This window comes from Excalfactoria chinensis, chromosome 1 (assembly GCF_039878825.1).
Source record: "Excalfactoria chinensis isolate bCotChi1 chromosome 1, bCotChi1.hap2, whole genome shotgun sequence".
NCBI lineage: Eukaryota > Metazoa > Chordata > Aves > Galliformes > Phasianidae > Excalfactoria > Excalfactoria chinensis.
The window spans coordinates 167,157,300-167,174,630 of record NC_092825.1 but is presented as its reverse complement, the minus strand read 5'-3'; the positions used below and the strand labels follow the sequence as shown (position 1 = coordinate 167,174,630).

At 40.7% G+C, this 17,331-nt stretch overlaps 1 protein-coding gene across 1 annotated transcript in view; it reads right to left on the bottom strand.

The window, feature by feature from the left end:
• Positions 1-761: 761 nt before the first annotated feature.
• The window catches only part of MICU2 (mitochondrial calcium uptake 2), a 125,839-nt gene continuing 109,269 nt past the window's right edge, over positions 762-17,331 (bottom strand). Inside the window, exons 8-12 of the mRNA XM_072343597.1 lie at positions 13,612-13,709; positions 3,689-3,860; positions 3,352-3,460; positions 2,112-2,269; positions 762-1,812 (exon numbers count right to left, since the gene is read on the bottom strand). Coding sequence (XP_072199698.1) covers positions 1,708-1,812; positions 2,112-2,269; positions 3,352-3,460; positions 3,689-3,860; positions 13,612-13,709 — 642 coding nt within the window. The 3' untranslated portion in view covers positions 762-1,707. The remainder of the gene's footprint in view (positions 1,813-2,111; positions 2,270-3,351; positions 3,461-3,688; positions 3,861-13,611; positions 13,710-17,331) is intronic.

The following is a 17,331-nucleotide window of genomic DNA, read 5'->3' as shown; positions in this document are numbered from 1 at the left end:
TTCAGTTTAAGGGGGAGAAGCAGTGCCATTTACTGCATTTTATTGCATTTTTGAGAGGTTCCTGGAGGAAGCAGAGGGATCTTTGGCCATCACTGGTACCTGATTTTCCAGACGGGTCTTGGGGCACCCATAGTCATGTTCTTATTCATGTGGATGACTCTGTGTGCACACTTACAGGTCACACAAAGAAAAGCATTTTCTCTTTCACACAATTTAAATTAAAGCTCCAAGTGAAGGTTGCATAGGAAAGAGCAGCAGGTGGTTGCATGCTGCTGCTTTGCTTGCTTCTCTCTAGTGTGCTTAGACTTGTGAGGACTCCTCCTTAGCACAAGCTTGCCTGATGGCCACTGACATACCAAACGTACTACCTGTAACCCTCCTTAGGTGGCATCTGCAGAGCAGTGAGATTTCTTGGTTGTTTTACCCAGTCCATCTTTTGAGTCTGTTATCACAAACCTGCCTTGAAAAGTCAGGCTGTCACCCCAGCATGGACAGAACAGACAACACTGGCAGCTCTGTGTGTTAAAGTCTGTCTCCTATGTGCAGTGGCCAGCTGGGAACACTGATCCGGACCTGTGATTACAGCTCTTGAGTCCATAAGAAAAAAACCTGTGTATCATGCATGTCTGTGTATACAGAGAAGCACACCGTGTTATGGCTGAAAAACATTCTTGCTAATTTATATATATATATATATATATATATATATATATATGTATATATATATATATATATATATATATATATATATATTATTGTCTGTTTGTTTTATTGTTGGACATCTTGTGTCTACCTTTGCAATTTGGAGTCATAAGCAATTTGTTTATTTCTTGTTGGGTCTATTATTCCTGCTGTTACAGCCTTGAGTTCCTGAGATACTGCAGCACTTCCTGCCACAATTGTTGCTAGCGCAAAGCAAATATTTGTTACACATTAATCTTATGCATTATAATTAAGCAAAATATTCACAAATCAAGGTGCAATCACTGCTCATGATAGAATGAGAGTAAGGACTTTTTCTTCTTGTTTACAATGTTTGTTGAAGAGCTCTGAGAGTCTCAATGCACATTCATAGATCAACATGTAACTTTTAAAGCCTGTATCAGCAGTCTTATATTTCCAGTTTAAAGCTATCATCAACAAAGGCAGACAAATCAGACATCCACCCTGGACCTGGTGGAACCATCTGCCAGGAACTAGCAACAAGCAGCTCACAGTAATGGAGGCACAAGCCATATGAAATTTCATTTTTCTTGTAGGTAGCTTGAATTGCATGGAGTGTGCAACTGGTTTCCCTTGTTTGGACCTCTGTCTTTGCCAGAGAAAGAGAACTGCTGTGTTAGTGGCTGGCTGAGATGATGACCACTGTTTCAACAGGAGATGATATTGCTGGGATGTTCCAGCCAGTGGCCACCATTAAATCCTATGCATCCCAAAGGTCACAGTGCAGGGTCAGACTCCACAGAGAAATAAATAGCATTATTCCCTAGAACAAGAGTATTTCTGTAGAGAGGTCAAACGAGATAACAAATTTGTAAACCCAACTAATTACACTAGAATGATATATATATATATTTGCATTAGATATTGGGTTAATTTAGTTTAGCTGTAGTAAAAAAGAGTATTTCTGATTCAGCTATTATGTAAACAGGACACACAAAAAACCCCTACATAACATTTACAGCAAGCCAACAATAATGGACGCTTTTAAAAAGGACTTTTCCCACTTTGCTTCCACAATTCTTTTGCTCCTTTAATGCTTTCTCTTTTCACACACTTCCAGTACCCTTGAATGCCTTGCTGTTGTGGTACCTGTTAATAAAATTAGAGTATGTTTAGCATTTACACAAAAAACACACTTAATCACAGATCGTATTATAAACATACTATGCAGAGCGATGCTGCTGTTCCCAAAGTTCACAAGTCCATTATCAATGATGGCAGCACCCCTCCCAGACTCGTAAGCAGTCTTCATTTTAAAATGTAATTTCTTTCCATTCACTATCTCTACTTGTGCTTCTACAAACATTAAGAAGATAGCTGGAAGAATAATCGGTGGTATTTAAAACCAGGTATGTCAATGGGAATGATAGATGACGTCAACTTCTTACCCTCAAACCTCGATGTATTCGCTTCTTCAGGACACCGAGGAACTCGCCGTGGCTGAGGCAGTCATCTCCATCTAGATCAAAAATCTTGAAGATGGTGTCCAGAACGTTATCTGAGAGCTCCTGTCCTGTTGCCACCTTCACTGCTCTCTTGAACTCAGCTAGTGAAGACAGAATATTACATCATTACATTACTGAACTTGTAAAGGCATTGCAAAGCACGTAAATGGCAGCATTCTGTAGAATTCACCATGTCCTGTGGATATCCTAACTGGAGTATTTTATGGTGTAAAGAATTCGGAGTTTTGGTTCAGGTAAAATAAGAAAATGTGTGGGACTGCCAAAAAACAGAAGATAGCAAGAGGGAAATGGTTATAGTTTATTACTGCAGGCACATTCTGCCACATGAATGGGATGCATTGAAGGCATCTCAGATTCCTGAGTTTCAAGGAGGAAGTGGAGGTTACCAAACTGGAGTAGCACTGTAGATTATTACAGCAAGTTGTCCCACTAAGTGAGATAAGTACAGCAATATTGTGCTTCTGATTTCAAAGGCAAATGATGTTTATAACTGATTACATAAACATGATTAGTTCTGAAGCTTACTAGAAAGAAGAACACTCCATCTCTCCATCTCATCCAACAATTTCTCTGTAAATGCAGTTGACTCCTTTACATTTCATTTAAATATAACTAAGTAGGAAATCCTTCTGGAAAAGGATATACCACAATTTTAAAAGGTCACAAATATACAGTTCTAATTTTGTCTTAAAAAAGATATTAACTGCTCTCTGTGTTAAGTATGAATCTAGAGATGGCACTGCTGTCCCGGGCACAGGTAAATCTGCACCCTTTTGAACAGAACACAAAGAAAAGTCATGAGCTCTCTGCATTTTCAAGTGAGCCAACCAACTATTCATCTTAATGAAAGCTAATGTCTCATCAACCCTCCTCTGGAACTGTTGTTACTGTTTTCAAGTAACTGAGGAGAGCTGTCTTTCAAGTATCACAAGTACATAACAACCTCAGAATCATGACAAAAGGCACTTTTATTTCCACAACAATTTTGCTGCATTGCTCCTTGATGTCTGTTATATGTAACTCAACTTCTCTCCCTCAGTTCTTTGGTTTAAAACATACTTTGTTTTGCATAGCCGTGATTGTGTAGCACTGCACAAAATTCTGTAAGAAAAGTGTGTGTTTTCTTCTTAAAAATACGGATGTGAAGCTGTGGGGCACTCACCTCGTTTAACAGGACGATTGGCTACCGTGAACATCTGCATGGCAATAGAAAAGTCTTCCAGGTTGTTTGTAAACTTGCAGAAAGTCTTGAATTCTTCCAAACTGATGTTCTAGAGTATCAAAGAATTGATGATAAATACTGCACAGTACTTTCAAAATTGCTTGTTGTCAATACTTATATTTCTCAGTTAGTAAACTGTCATTGTTCTTATCTGCATAGAACTCAAAAGCTGCCATAACTGATTTGGAAACTGGTTTTATTTCTAGATACTCGCATTCACCTGAAAACCTGTGGGCAGAAATAAGGGAGCAAAACAAAGCACATTCCAGGTACCAACCTCTCCTGCTTCAAATCTATCTTTCACGTTTTGCCAGTAAATTTCATTGTTTTCCTCGTCAGTGAAATACAGCAGCCATTCTGCAAAGTCCTCCTTTCTCATGACATTCAAGCCCTTGGAAAACTGAATGAATTCCATTTCTTGCACTTCTGTTTGCAGATTTTCCATGAACCTGTCAGAACAAATAGTGAATATGCATCAGACACCACCTCCTGACCACAGATACCAGCCCGGGAGCTGACTCGTTCCCACAGCTGCATTTCAGGAGGGACACCAGCAGGGTGTTCCCTAAGCCTGTGCTAAGATAGCGTGCAGAGGTTGTCTTTAGTTTTCAGGTGAGAGAGAAATGTTTGAAAAGGTGCAGATAATGAAATGAAATGACCGATGAGGCAGCGTTGTAGAGAATGAGTGGAAAAGGATGTGGTAGCTAAAGGCTTGACGTGTTATTTATGAAATTGCATATTAATAAGAGAGGAATTTAAGGTTGGAAAGCACCTCCAAAGAAGGGGACCCGACTATTACAAAGGCCATAGAAAAGAGGAGCCTTGAAATCATTGTTACATGAAAGGACAACTGAAAGCCTCAAAGACTGCAAAGCCTCAGACAGCAAAGAGAAGTTCTGCAAATTGGTTCTTTAATACCGAGAGAATGGGCTCACTGGGACTACTGATGGCATGCAGATGGTTCAGAAGAGCACAGAAAATGATGTTGCAGGTATTTCAGGAAAGAGCTGTCTGAAAAAGGATGCTGTGAGCACCAACAATATTAGAAGACACTCATTTGTTGGGGAGGAAAGCTAAAGCAGCATGAGCATCAAGTACCAAATTGCTGGAAGAGTTGGAAAGGACCCTTAAAGGCCATCTGATCCAACCCCTGCCATGAACAGGGAGGGGCACCTGTTACAGCTCCATCAGGTGCTCAGATGTGTGCCCCCCCACCCCACAGTGAATATAAAGGTTAAAAACACAACCAGGCTTGCCAGACTCTTTTCATTACACCAAAAGAACCCTGCTTAATTGAGTTGCAAAATTTACTGACAGGAGGGAATGAAATACTTCTATATTGGGACAAAGCAATTAGTTGGAGAAGACAGCTAAGGGTCTAGGCAGCAAAGAGCAGCAGAGGCTCATTTGCTCATCAGTGTTTGTATGGCCTCACTGGATTTGAATTATTTTCCTGAAATTAAAGCATTTTAGCCTGCACAGCTATCTTTAGTTCTTTAATGAGATCACTCGGACAATTAGTAGCTTGAAGCTCTGTGAAGTCTATAAGGGGGTAGCTGAAGGCTGCTGCTGCAGTATAAGCTCTCTCTTGTATTTTCTTCTCCAATAATTAGAGCTGCACATGCAAATAAAGGGCCAACAAATGCTTCACTGCTCAGGACACGCGGGTAACTGAAAGCCTGACACTGGGAGGGAATTCAAGATTCAGGCTGGAGTTTTATTAGAGTAATAGTGAGTATGTGTATGCTATGCTCCCACATTCTATACAGGCATTTCTTTGGTCCAGTAAAGGTAGTTTCAAGGCCCCTGCATGGCAGTCACTATAGAGGTGTACCCCTGGGACAGCAGGACAGTGGGCATAAGGTTTTCTTGGCTGGGGTACTTGGAGCAGGAAGGAGAAGCTGCTGAAAATGAGGTTGCTTTCAGAAATACGTTTTTAAGCCGTGGATGTAGGGAAACAAGACTTTGAGGAAGGTGGATACATCTTGTGATAGGTCTAAGGTCTGTTCTTTATAGGATAAGTTCTTCATTTTGGAGAGCCACCTCTCTGCCCGTAGCTGGTCAGTAGCCACAGGTGATGACAAATGATGTGTTCCTCCATCATGTCTAAATATTTCATTTGCAGGTTCTGCTTAAACACAAAACCCTCAGTGACCCACCCAAGGCTGCACCCAGACAGGGCAGGACTGGGTGACCAAGCATTTCTATATGCTGAAGAAGGAGCCAGTGGTCTGTGTAGCCACATACATCATCCAGCTGAATGGTGCAAGGAAGCCAAAGAGGAAAAGGAAGCATTTGGCTCCGGCATTTCTGACATATGCTTGATTCTGCACCCACTTCCAGTCTGACAGGGAACGAGGCATTGAATTTTTCCATGGTTTCTGCTGCCTTTTTTCAAGCTTGGAATCTTGCCCTCTCCAGTTGCTTCCAGGTAATGTCACTGCGCATCGATGGTTGCACAACAGCCACACATCTTATTGCGCTACTCGGAGAAGGGAGGAGAGTAGGAATTACTTCTTTAGGTATGAAAAAAATTAACGGATCCTGCATTTCAACACGTAGCCTTGCTCCTGGCAAGCAACAGTGGGAAGATTTCCTGCCATACCAAATTCAGCAGCTGAAATATGTAATGTAAAATTTATATCTGATAGACTCTCATATTACAAAAATTGAAATACCATGAATCATCACATCAGCATTTTAGGTCACTGTTATCCCCAGATGTGAGAGTTAAAAATCCTAATGAGTTTTTTAGAAAGTTATTAAAAGTTATTAAAAATAGCTTTCTGGTTAGGAAGTAAAACCTGATACTTATATGCCACACCACCACTAGGGATACTTGATTTTTTCATCTTTTGGATCACAGTGTGACAATTTTCAGTTAGAAATTCCTCCAGAATTTCTTCATATATTAGAGAAAACAAGCATAGTAATGAAATTCCTGCTCTCCTTATGTCAGTGGCTGTGGATTTAAAAGAAAGACAAAATTCAACGATGGGAATGGGATTCATATCTTAGATGTGCTCTACAGTTCAAGAATAACTGCACTGGAAATGCTCTTGCACTGCAGCTTAAGGATAAAAGCAACTCCTGAGTTTCCAAATAACAAAAGAAAAGGTCAGTGATAAATTTGTAAGATGGAGAAAAGGCTGAGAGCAGACAGTACTTTCTTGAAGACAGCCTGTTTTATCCACATTCTGAAACACCCACATTGAGGGCTAACGGCCTACTTTGTTATCATGTTACGACATCATCTGGAAGCCTTATCAGAAGTTAGCCCACATTTTGTAACATGCTTTACAAACCTATAGAAACAGGGAGTCTCTCAAGATTTTCTGGCAACTCAGCTTTAATAAGAAGTGAAAATGTAATAAAAGTGGGGAACCTCAGGAACGCAGCTATTCTCTCTCCAACCTGAGATGTTGCAATGAAGTGCTAGCTTCCTTATGGCACATGAAGTAGAGAATGAAACACAGAAGGAAAGGTTAGGGAACGTTTTCCTTCCTATACTTCTTGATCTGAATTCAAAGTCGGTACAGAGCTGCAGAACCAACCAGTGCTTGTGGAATATAGGTTTGTAGGAAGGAAACTTGACAACTAAGACAGAGGTGAATACATCACCTCAGCATTTGTACTCTGCTTTGGCTCCTCTTTGGACGTTGGTTGCAGTCCTGCAACTGGATAATCATCTCTGCAGCGCATGACTGATACCAAGAGCTGCAAGGCTGCCTTTCATAGAATCATAGAATCATAGAATCATAGAATTACTCAGGTTGGAAAAGACCTTGAAGATCATCAAGTCCAACCGCAGCCTAACCAGTAGCCTATCTCTTAAAAAACAACCACAAAACAATACCACAACAACAAACCTCTGCTAAATCATATCCCTGAGTACCACATCCAAGCGGCTCTTAAACACATCCAGGGATGGCGATTCAACCACCTCCTTGGGGAGCCCATTCCAGTACCTAACCACCCTTTCTGTAAAGAAGTTCTTTCTAATATCCAACCTAAACTTGCCCTGGCGCAACTTGAGGCCATTTCCCCTCGTCCTGTCACAAGTCAGTAGTGAGAATAGACCTGCCCCACTCTCACTGTAAGAACCTTTCAGGTACTGGAAGACAGCAATAAGGTCTCCCCTCAGCCTCCTCTTCCTCAGACTAAACAGCCCCAGCTTCCTTAGTCTCTCCTCATAGGGCTGATTCTCCAAGCCCTTAACAAGCCTCGTTGCCCTTCTCTGGACCTGCTCCAGTACCTCCATGTCCTTCTTGTGCTGAGGTGCCCAAAACTGGACACAGTACTCGAGGTGAGGCCTCACCAATGCTGAGTACAGGGGCAGGATGACTTCCTTAGTCCTGCTCACCACACCATTCCTGATACAAGCCAGGATGCCATTGGCCTTCTTGGCCACCTGGGCACACTGCTGGCTCATATTCAGCCGACTGTCCATCAGCACACCAAGGTCCCTTTCCGTCTGGGAGCTTTCCAGCCACACCTCCCCAAGCCTGTAGGATTGCCTGGGGTTGTTATGACCAAAATGCAGGACCCGACACTTGGCCCTGTTGAAACTCATTCCATTAACCTTGGCCCATCGATCAAGTCTATCCAGGTCTCTCTGTAGTGCCCTTCTCCCCTCAGGCAGATCAACACTCCCTCCCAGCTTAGTGTCGTCTGCGAACTTACTGAGGGTGCACTCAATCCCCTCATCCAAATCATCAATGAAGATGTTAAACAGAAGCGGCCCAAGCACCGAGCCCTGGGGGACGCCACTTGTGACCGGCCGCCAACTGGATTCCACTCCATTGACCACAACTCTCTGGGCCCGGCCATCCAACCAGTTCTTCACCCAGCGGAGCGTGCACCCATCCAAACCACGGGCAGCCAGCTTCTCTACCAGAATGTTATGGGGGACAGTGTCAAAGGCCTTACTGAAGTCCAGGTAGACCACGTCGACAGCCTTTCCCTCATCTACTAAGCGGGTCACCTTGTCATAGAATGAAATCAGGTTAGTCAGGCAGGATCTACCATTCATAAACCCATGCTGACTAGGCCCGATCCCATGGCTGACCTTTAGTTCGTCCATGATGATACCTGAGATTATCCTTTCCATAACCTTCCCAGGCACCGAGGTGAGACTGATGGGCCTGTAGCTGCCAGGATCATCTTTCCGGCCCTTTTTGAAGATAGGCGTCACATTTGCCAGTCTCCAATCCACCGGGACATCCCAAATGACTTTTGCCCAAATGGCAAATATGACTTTCCAGAAGAGAATATGGAAAACCTAATAAGGACTTGACCATTAACCTTCACAGAACATTCACATACATGCTTGCAAACTCAGCTTTGCAAGTGCTAAAGCAGTTAATCAACCTCAACGTTATCAGAATTACAAGCAAAAGTCCCTTTGATTTAGTGTCCTCAGTGTTTCCAAACCAAGGATAATCAAACTGATCACTTTCATCTATAAGCACTCTGTAGAAACTAATCAAGCTATCTGTCTGATAAGCATACAGGAAAGGAAGAAATGGGGTTTCTTCTCAGCCTCACTACTAAATATTTGGGAAATGCTCAGATTCACTTATGATGGGAATATAGAACAAGAAGTCAGATTTCATTCTCATTCCTTTTCTATCCTCAGTCTGATCCTGCTTACATGTAATCCTGACGTGAATTAGGGGTCTATAGACAGATAGAAGTGTAGGTATAGAGACAAATAAAGAGGCAACCGTAACTGCACTCCCAGATATCTAGATGAAAATCACTGGAAATGTGCAAGCTGTCACCACAGCAAAAACGTCACTGGTTGATGATGCTACTTGAGATTCCGCCTGTGTGCGCTGGAACCAACACAGCAAGAGCACCGAATGAATTTCAGCCCTACCATCAGTGTGGTTCAGTCTGTGTCATTCTGCTTTCTTAAATGAAAGTTTTCAAATGAAATGTACCAAGGAGTTTGAAATTACCAGAAGGAAGAGAAACAGGACGTGTAAATGAAAGGCAGTGTTTTGTGCATGGTTTTACTACCCGTGACCTAGAGAAGAATGAATAAACAACATTTGAGGTGCAAACTTCAATTAATTGATGAGAAGTTTGAAAGCAACAAACCAGGACAGAAAATTAACTGGATTTAAATGTTATTTTTTCTTTTATGATTAAATGATTATTGTTTAACCATACTGGAAAGTAATTTTTCCTAAGCCACCCCACTCCTCCCAGAATACAATTAGAACGATTTTTAATATTTTTTCCATACTCTCTCCACTTATTCTTTTCTTTTTTTCACCCTTGAAGGAGATTGTGAGAGATTTAAGCTTGCTTGGGGACAGATTACAGGAAAAAAGTCAGAGCAGTCATAAACTGTCTAGGAGTGAATTACTGTCTCCTCTTTTCTTTGGGATTAGACATACTTAAACAAGATCAGCAAGGGACTTTCAGAAAAAAAACCCACAACAAAACACCACAGTGGCTGTCAAGAAGAAATACGTGCTAAACCCAGAAAACTAAATAGTTTTCTACTCATAATAAAAAAACCAACCCAACACATACCACATAGCTGAACTGAAAGCACAAGTGAAAAAGCTTCGGAAGAAAAATGCAAAAAATAGTTTCTGTCTCAAAAATTCCAGGGAAACTGCCATGCATGAGGAAAAAAAGAAACAAAAAGCCTGGAGTTCCAATGGATTTCTGGCTTCATGTTTGAAGTGTGACAATCTCTAAGATGAGGCCTGGTGTTAGAAGATGATATTGCTGTAAAAACGGAGTGGTGGTCACCTGAGACAGAAATTCGTTCACATTTCTGAGAAGGAAGTCTTACCTGGTTACAGCTTCCTGTATTTAATTTACCCTTCTTTGTTATAGATACCTACATGTGTATATAAACACATGTAATGAGCTGCTGTGTGTTGTTTTATATCTTCTTAACCTGATACAAGACAATAAACATTCCAATTGCACCTGGCTTTGAGGCACCACTTCTGCTAGTGATGTACATAAGCGCTCCACAAAATAATGTAAGGTTAATGTTTCCTACCTTTTGCCAGTTAACAAAGACGTGAATGGTGATGTTACGGACAATACAGCTGGCAACAAATTGTGCATCAGTCTGGAGCTACAGGCCTGTTCCTTGAGTCATACCTTATGAGCTCTGAAACCACCTTGTTACCATGTGAATGGCACGGGAGGATGCGCTTCCTTGATAGCCTCCTCAACTTGTATGTGGTTCCAGCAGAAGCTGCAGAAGTGGAGATTCCACCCTACTGTTCAACAGAGGATGGGAAGGAGCAGCTTTGACTATGTTCTGTACAACACTGAGAAGACAGCTTAACTGGTCTCATAGAGTATGTATAGAATTACTTGTATATGGATTCTTACTAGATATGGATCACTTCTTTACTTCTATTTTCATAATAGAACAAGAAAAGCTGGAAAATGATCTGATATTGTTTCATGGTCTCATTCTTGTTAAATAAAAAGCAGTCTGAGGGTCATCTGTGCATGTATCTCCTACCTATGATTTCCATAGAACAATGCACCAGCTGGAGGCAGATGGAGAACAGAATGATTAACCGTATTCCCTTTCTATAATCCATATGCCTCCCGTGTTTGGGGCTGTAGGAAGGGAGGCACAAGAACTGGCTTCCTTCAGCTTCACACTGACTGAAGAGACACTGACAGTTTCCATTTTCTTTGTGTCATCTGAATGCAAAGAAGGAGAACAAGGCAAATGGAATGCCCCGATACTGTGACTGTCAGGCATTTCGTAAATCTTTGGACTGCAGACTAAAAAGGTCGGACATCACAGGTGAAAGTGCAGATACAGACGGTTGCACACTTCCAAAAAGATTTTTAAGTCAGCCAAACTGCAAAGTAGGAGCACGAGGAAAATACATGTAAGTAATGAGGTGAGAACACCAGTCTCAGGTTTCTGAATTCCCATACAAGTAAAGTGAAATTTCACAAAGAAGGCATTCCCTTTTTTTTTTTCTTCTTTTCTTTTTTTCCCTCCTAAAGTTTCAAGCCCGTGTGACTCTGTAATGCAGTAATATCTGTGTATTTAACTAATGTGACAAGTTCTAGTGTGTCCCAATCAAATCTAATCACCTCGACGTTCCGCTAGGTACTACCCTGATCAATGGAAAAGCTTTCTAGGCAACAACTTGGAAAATGATAAAAGCATTTTCCACCATTATTTTCTTCTTTTGACAGTGATCTATGTCTGTACAGCTCATCAGTCATCTCTTGTAAAAACAGTGTGGCACTTTGATCAAACAGCCAACAATAGCTTCCCGCGTAAGGTAAAATGTTATGAGAGGCCATCAGATAGAAATCACATTTTCTTTGAACAATAGGAACCCAGAAATGATGTGCTTGATTTACTTGCAAATAAAATCATGTGAAAAGTGATATCTTCACACAGGTTAAAAAGACACTGATCCTTTTATTCACCTTTCTGTGTGTTAAACAAACTTCACTGCCATGTTGCAACTGAGATGGAGTGTCTACACAGAGATAAAGAGGCACATTCCAGCTCTACGAAAAATAACTGCCACTGTTGAAAAATTACCTGCATTAAACCTTACACTTATCCCACGGATTTTAAGAGCAAGATGTGGGAGTTTGATTTTGATTGCAAGCTTCTATCTGTGTGGTAGGCAAAGGTCTTTAACCCATACGTTCTGACTGTACTAGGTACATAGTTTTATCAGTGTCATGCCTCACTGGGTCAGTGTGGGATTTTATCTAAAAGCCCAGGCATTTCAGTTTACACTGTATATGCAAACACAACCTTTTACTGGTGCTCTCTGCCTTTTGTTTCATTGAGACACTCTACGCTATTTATAGAGAAGGGAGCTGCAGGCATCTTAAACTTATTTTACTCAGACTCCTATTGAGTGGAGGTCTTCAAAAGAGAAAGGCTGTTTATTTGAGGACTGGTAGGTACTTGAGCCAATAGAGTGGAACGCTCTTTAGAGTTAAGAAAATCGTCACTCTTCCTTTTTCACTCTGGCTTTCCTCAAACTTTTACTGACTGAAACAGCATCCATTTTTTTTTTAAGAGGGCTGGCACAGATTTCCCCTGATTCTGAACAAAAATTCAAGTAAACAATTATCCCAGTTTGTTTCCACAGTCTGTAAACGTCTAATTATTTTTGTAGAAGAGGTAATACTAATATAGGCAATCTCTTGATGTTGTGTTCAAGACACAAGAATCACAGAGATATACAGGCATTTAACTTCCATTTATTTCAAAGCATGTATTTGGATTCCAGCCCCTCATTCACATAACAAGATGTGTCCTGACTTCATACTGAAAGTAGAAACTGATCTCCCAAGTAACAGAGAGTTTTAGCCAGTTAAATGGTGATGCTGTGTCACTGGTGGTCATCATTACTGGTTTAAAGAAACACTGGAAGAAAGAACCCTTCACTGAAAACACAAACACCTGATACCCAGTTGGATTTTCAAGTTGAAATCAACCGCAGCAGAGCTTCATGCTCTAAAGTAGACAGGGATTATAGCATTTTTCTGACACACGTATAATGTGTGAACTGAATGACTCCAGTCTTAGAACTCTCTTTGAGCTTCTGATTATTCAAACTTACAGCGAAACAGACTTGCAAACAATGCTTTTCCAGCAGTAGTGGCTACTTGCTATGGCACTGCAGCTTCAGTCTGACCTCCTGTTTACCATCTGGCTCAATTCTAAGCACCAGCACAAGTGCCACAAAGTACCTGCACTGCCCCAGCACAATAGTTCAAACAGTGAAAAAAGGCACAGCTTAAGCTTCCGTGGAAGTCAGAGTTTGAAGCAAGCAGAAACGTTTCCTGTATTGTACCATGAGAGTTGTAATGGGGAGCATCTCGATTCAGTCAAGTTTAATTGATTAGCACTGTTCTAAAAAAATACTCATGAATCACACTGTCTTACAGTATGCTGTGTCTTGACGGTAACCTCAACCCTCCTGACCTCCAGCCCTTTTGCTGCTTTTGAGTTTATCAGGGTGGGATGCAGAAAACTGAGCACAATTTCTCCAGCAGACAGTAGATCCAAAGAGCTACACCGGAACTTCAATCATGTAAAACCATGAATCGTCTTCTGCCTGGTTATCTATTTAACTTTCTGAACCAACTCAGGGTCAGGCAAACACCAGCGTTAATGCAGAGTAGAGGGGTTACAAACAGGACTGGCTGAAAGAGTACCTGAAAAACTCAGAATAGCGAAGTTTTTCCTTTCCTTCTTTTCCAAAGAAATGTACCAGCAGCATGGTATTAACATCACAGCTTTCCAGTTCTGCTTCCTATAAAACAAACAAACAAATCCCTGTATGATTATTGCTATCTATTCACTGCAAACCTGGAAGTATTCATTTGAAGTACGATTTTACAAGAGAGGCCTGTAATGAAATTACTGCTCCCAAAATTATCACACAAGAATCTCCAAGCTGAATATTTCTTCTGCATCAGTTGGTAACAGTGTATGTATGACCTGATCCTAAATATTCTGTATTAAGGCTGAGTACAATTGACAGCCACCTCTCTTGTACATTATTATTAGAATGGAGAAGGTTGCATGTTAAATTGTTGTAAGGCTTTAGGTTTAGGTGAACAGAGGTTTCACATAAATGTAACATCTCTGTAAAAGAAGGTTCTTAGTCAGGCATTTCTGATTTGTCACAGTCATTTAAAAACAATTACGAGACTTTACAAAGTGGAACTAGAAAACCTAAAACATTCACAGTGTTCTATTATAGTTGGGTCTTAGGCGGCTTCTTGCCAACCTCCAGTGCCATTGGATTTTTCTGTTTTTAAAAATCTGATGAAGAGATTTCTGCAGAAATACACGTTATTTCAACTCAACAGCATCTTTAACAAGCCTAAACCCACACATAATGCGGGGCTTCTGTCCTTTTCTTCTTTCAGCACCAGCGTACTGGCATGTCTTTGAACGCAACAAAACACCGGGCAACATGAAGAGAGATTTTTTTCTAAGTCCGGAGGGATTTCAGCAAACTATTCTTATGACATCTAAATAGCCTCTGTGTCTTTTATCTGGTTGAAGAGGTAAGATGAAAGACAAGAGTCTATTCATAAGATTTAATACTAATGGTTATTTAGCTTTCAGCATCATCAATAACAAGTCCCATTAGTCCACTGTGTTTCATGCTTACTGCATACGCGACACGGTTGTGTTATAGTTAAGAGGTAACATTCCTCATTTCTACTGCAAACCACAATGCACTAAATGTCAGTGATACAAGTCATGAATGAGCGAATATAGAAAAAAATAGTTTTCAAGACACAAGAAAACGGTACTTATTGAACTTCATCATTTAACTGCAGGCAAAGAATATTTAAATACCCACGAGGTCCATCCTTCTAAAGTTTAAACACTTCAGGTTGCTGTGAAGACTGATGCATAAACATTCGTACAGGCTTTTTTTGAAAGTCAAAAGTCAAATGCTTGTGTATGCTTGTTTGGAAGTCAACCCCCAACTATTGACATTGGAATGCAAAGTTTTGTAAGAAGAAACAGAGAAGAATCACTGCATTTCCCACTGCAGTGAGATTCTAATCTGCTTTTTGTTTGCTTGTTCAAAGAGCACTTGAAAAATACAAGGAATAAATTTCTGATGTGATTTTTAAAACTAAGCTCGTGATTGTGCAATTTAATGCTTCTGATTTAACAGCTCTGTATTAAAACCAGCGTTGTACTGAAAGCGATCTGAAAAGCAGAGTTTAAAATGACCTCTTAAAAGCTAAATCTGCAACAGAAAAATGATTTTCTTCCATTCAGGTTCCTCTAGCTACAAGCCAGATGAAGACATACAAACAATACCCATCTCATCTTATCTAAGATGGCAAAGCCTATCCCCGGATTTATAACAAATATGGACCTACTTGTTGGCTACCCTCTTTATCAGCTAAAATTCCAAAGTGGAATTGGCAGATGTCCAAACGCTGTGTTAGTGAGAGTTAAATGTATGTTAGAGCTACAAAGCAGCACATTTCTTTCAATAGAATATGCAACAGGAGACCAGAGAGACTACAGCTTAAGGGTAAAACTGCAAACAAAAAATTGCTTTTACTAAAGTTAATGCTATTAAAGTACGTGTTAGTACATAATTCATTTTTTTTTCTCCACAGAATCATTAGGAGCTTTTGCTGCTGAACTGTATAAATTAGTACCAACATGACAAATGTTTGTTAGAAGATAATGAGAGCACTATTAATATTTCCAACACCTCACCCTCCAGAGCTTAGGTAGAACAGCTTAGGTTTAGAATGTCTCTTGGCAATGAGAATGAAATGGTAACCTAATCTTGTAGCTGTAAAAAGGAGCAGAGTGGTAGCTTCCAGTTACAGAGCCACTATCCAAGCTGTCTGTATTCAGGTGTGTGTGGTGGCTTCAGCATTTGCAGGTTGCACTTCAGCACCCTTTTGGGTTGTGTGCTTTAGAGAAAGCTGATGCACAGAAAGGAGAATGGATGGTGATGTTCTCACCTTATGCATGCATGTTGATGGGGCATGGACACGTGTCTCATCTGGGGAGCCCAGACATGCTCCTGGCTCCATTGGCTCAGACAAAGGATCCCAAAGACCAATCTCTGATGTTGCTCAAGTCTATATGAACTAAGGAACATGTGTGTACATACTAAAAACATTAAACTCATGTTCCTGTAGTAATTTTAACACCTTATAAGCCTTCAAAAATGTCATCAGCTGATTATGCAAGTAATCATTTTAAAATGAAATCAGATAACACGGTCAGATACTTCCTTTTTATGTTACACAGACTGTTAACACAGAAGCCTGAAGCTGCCAACACTGAGTCACAGGCACAGGCCTATATAATCCTGTGGCTTCCCACTGAGCTTTTCACATTTAGGATCTGACATTGCAGCAAGTAGCAACAAGTGCCACAGAAGAAACGTATCACTTAGCAAGACAAGATTTTCAGAATAGTGTAACTGATTTTCAAACCCATCTGAAATGTTAATAGACTTGCTGTCTCTGGATTCTTACCATTTTCATGGCAGAATTTGCTTGAGGCATGAAAGTATTCATCACAATTAAAATGTGTAGTATGTTCCTCCTCTTACTTGCTTCCTGAGAGATGGCATATCTGTGTAATATCTAGTTTTAATAGAAAAAAGTAAAAGCAATATACAGTTTGGATTTTCTTTTTGTCTTTGTTAAGATAGAAATTGTGAGAAAGAAAGGTTGAACAACAGAGGTGGTAAAGAAATGAGAGTAAAGGAGAACAATATATTGATTTCTATCTGCTAGTGATGATCAAAATCTTTCTAAAACTAAGACTAAAACCTTGCAATTTTATTTATTTATTTATTTTCCCCCAGTCCACTTATCTGAACTATTACTTGTTTTTCAGCAGCTAAGTTAGTCACTTCCTCAGGCCATGATTCTCTCCCTGGAAGCCAGGTAGCCTTCAATCTAAGCAGCTTTGCCCCAGACATGGTTCAAGAGCACCATGGTTTCTGTCACTCAGAGAGCTCCAAGATGTGGGAAAAGGAGGCTGAGGGCAGACCTTATTGCTCTCTTCCAGTGTCTGAAAGATACTTTCAGCAAGAGTGGGGCTGGTCTCCTCTCACTGGTGACAGGTGACAGGATGAGGGGAAATGGCCTCAAGTTGCACCAGGGTAAGTTCAGGTTGGATATCAGTAAAAACTTCTTTACAGAAAGGGTGGTTAAGCACTGGAATAGGCTGCCCAGGGAGGTGGTTGAGTCACCATCCCTGGATGTGTTTAAAAACCATTTGGATATGATGCTCAGGGAAATGATTTAGCAGAGGGTTGTTAGTTAGGGGACTATGATTGGGTTGTGGTTGGACACGATGATCTTAAGGTCTTTTCTAACCTGAGTGATTCTATGAATATATCCCATAATTCAGCTTCAGGAAGC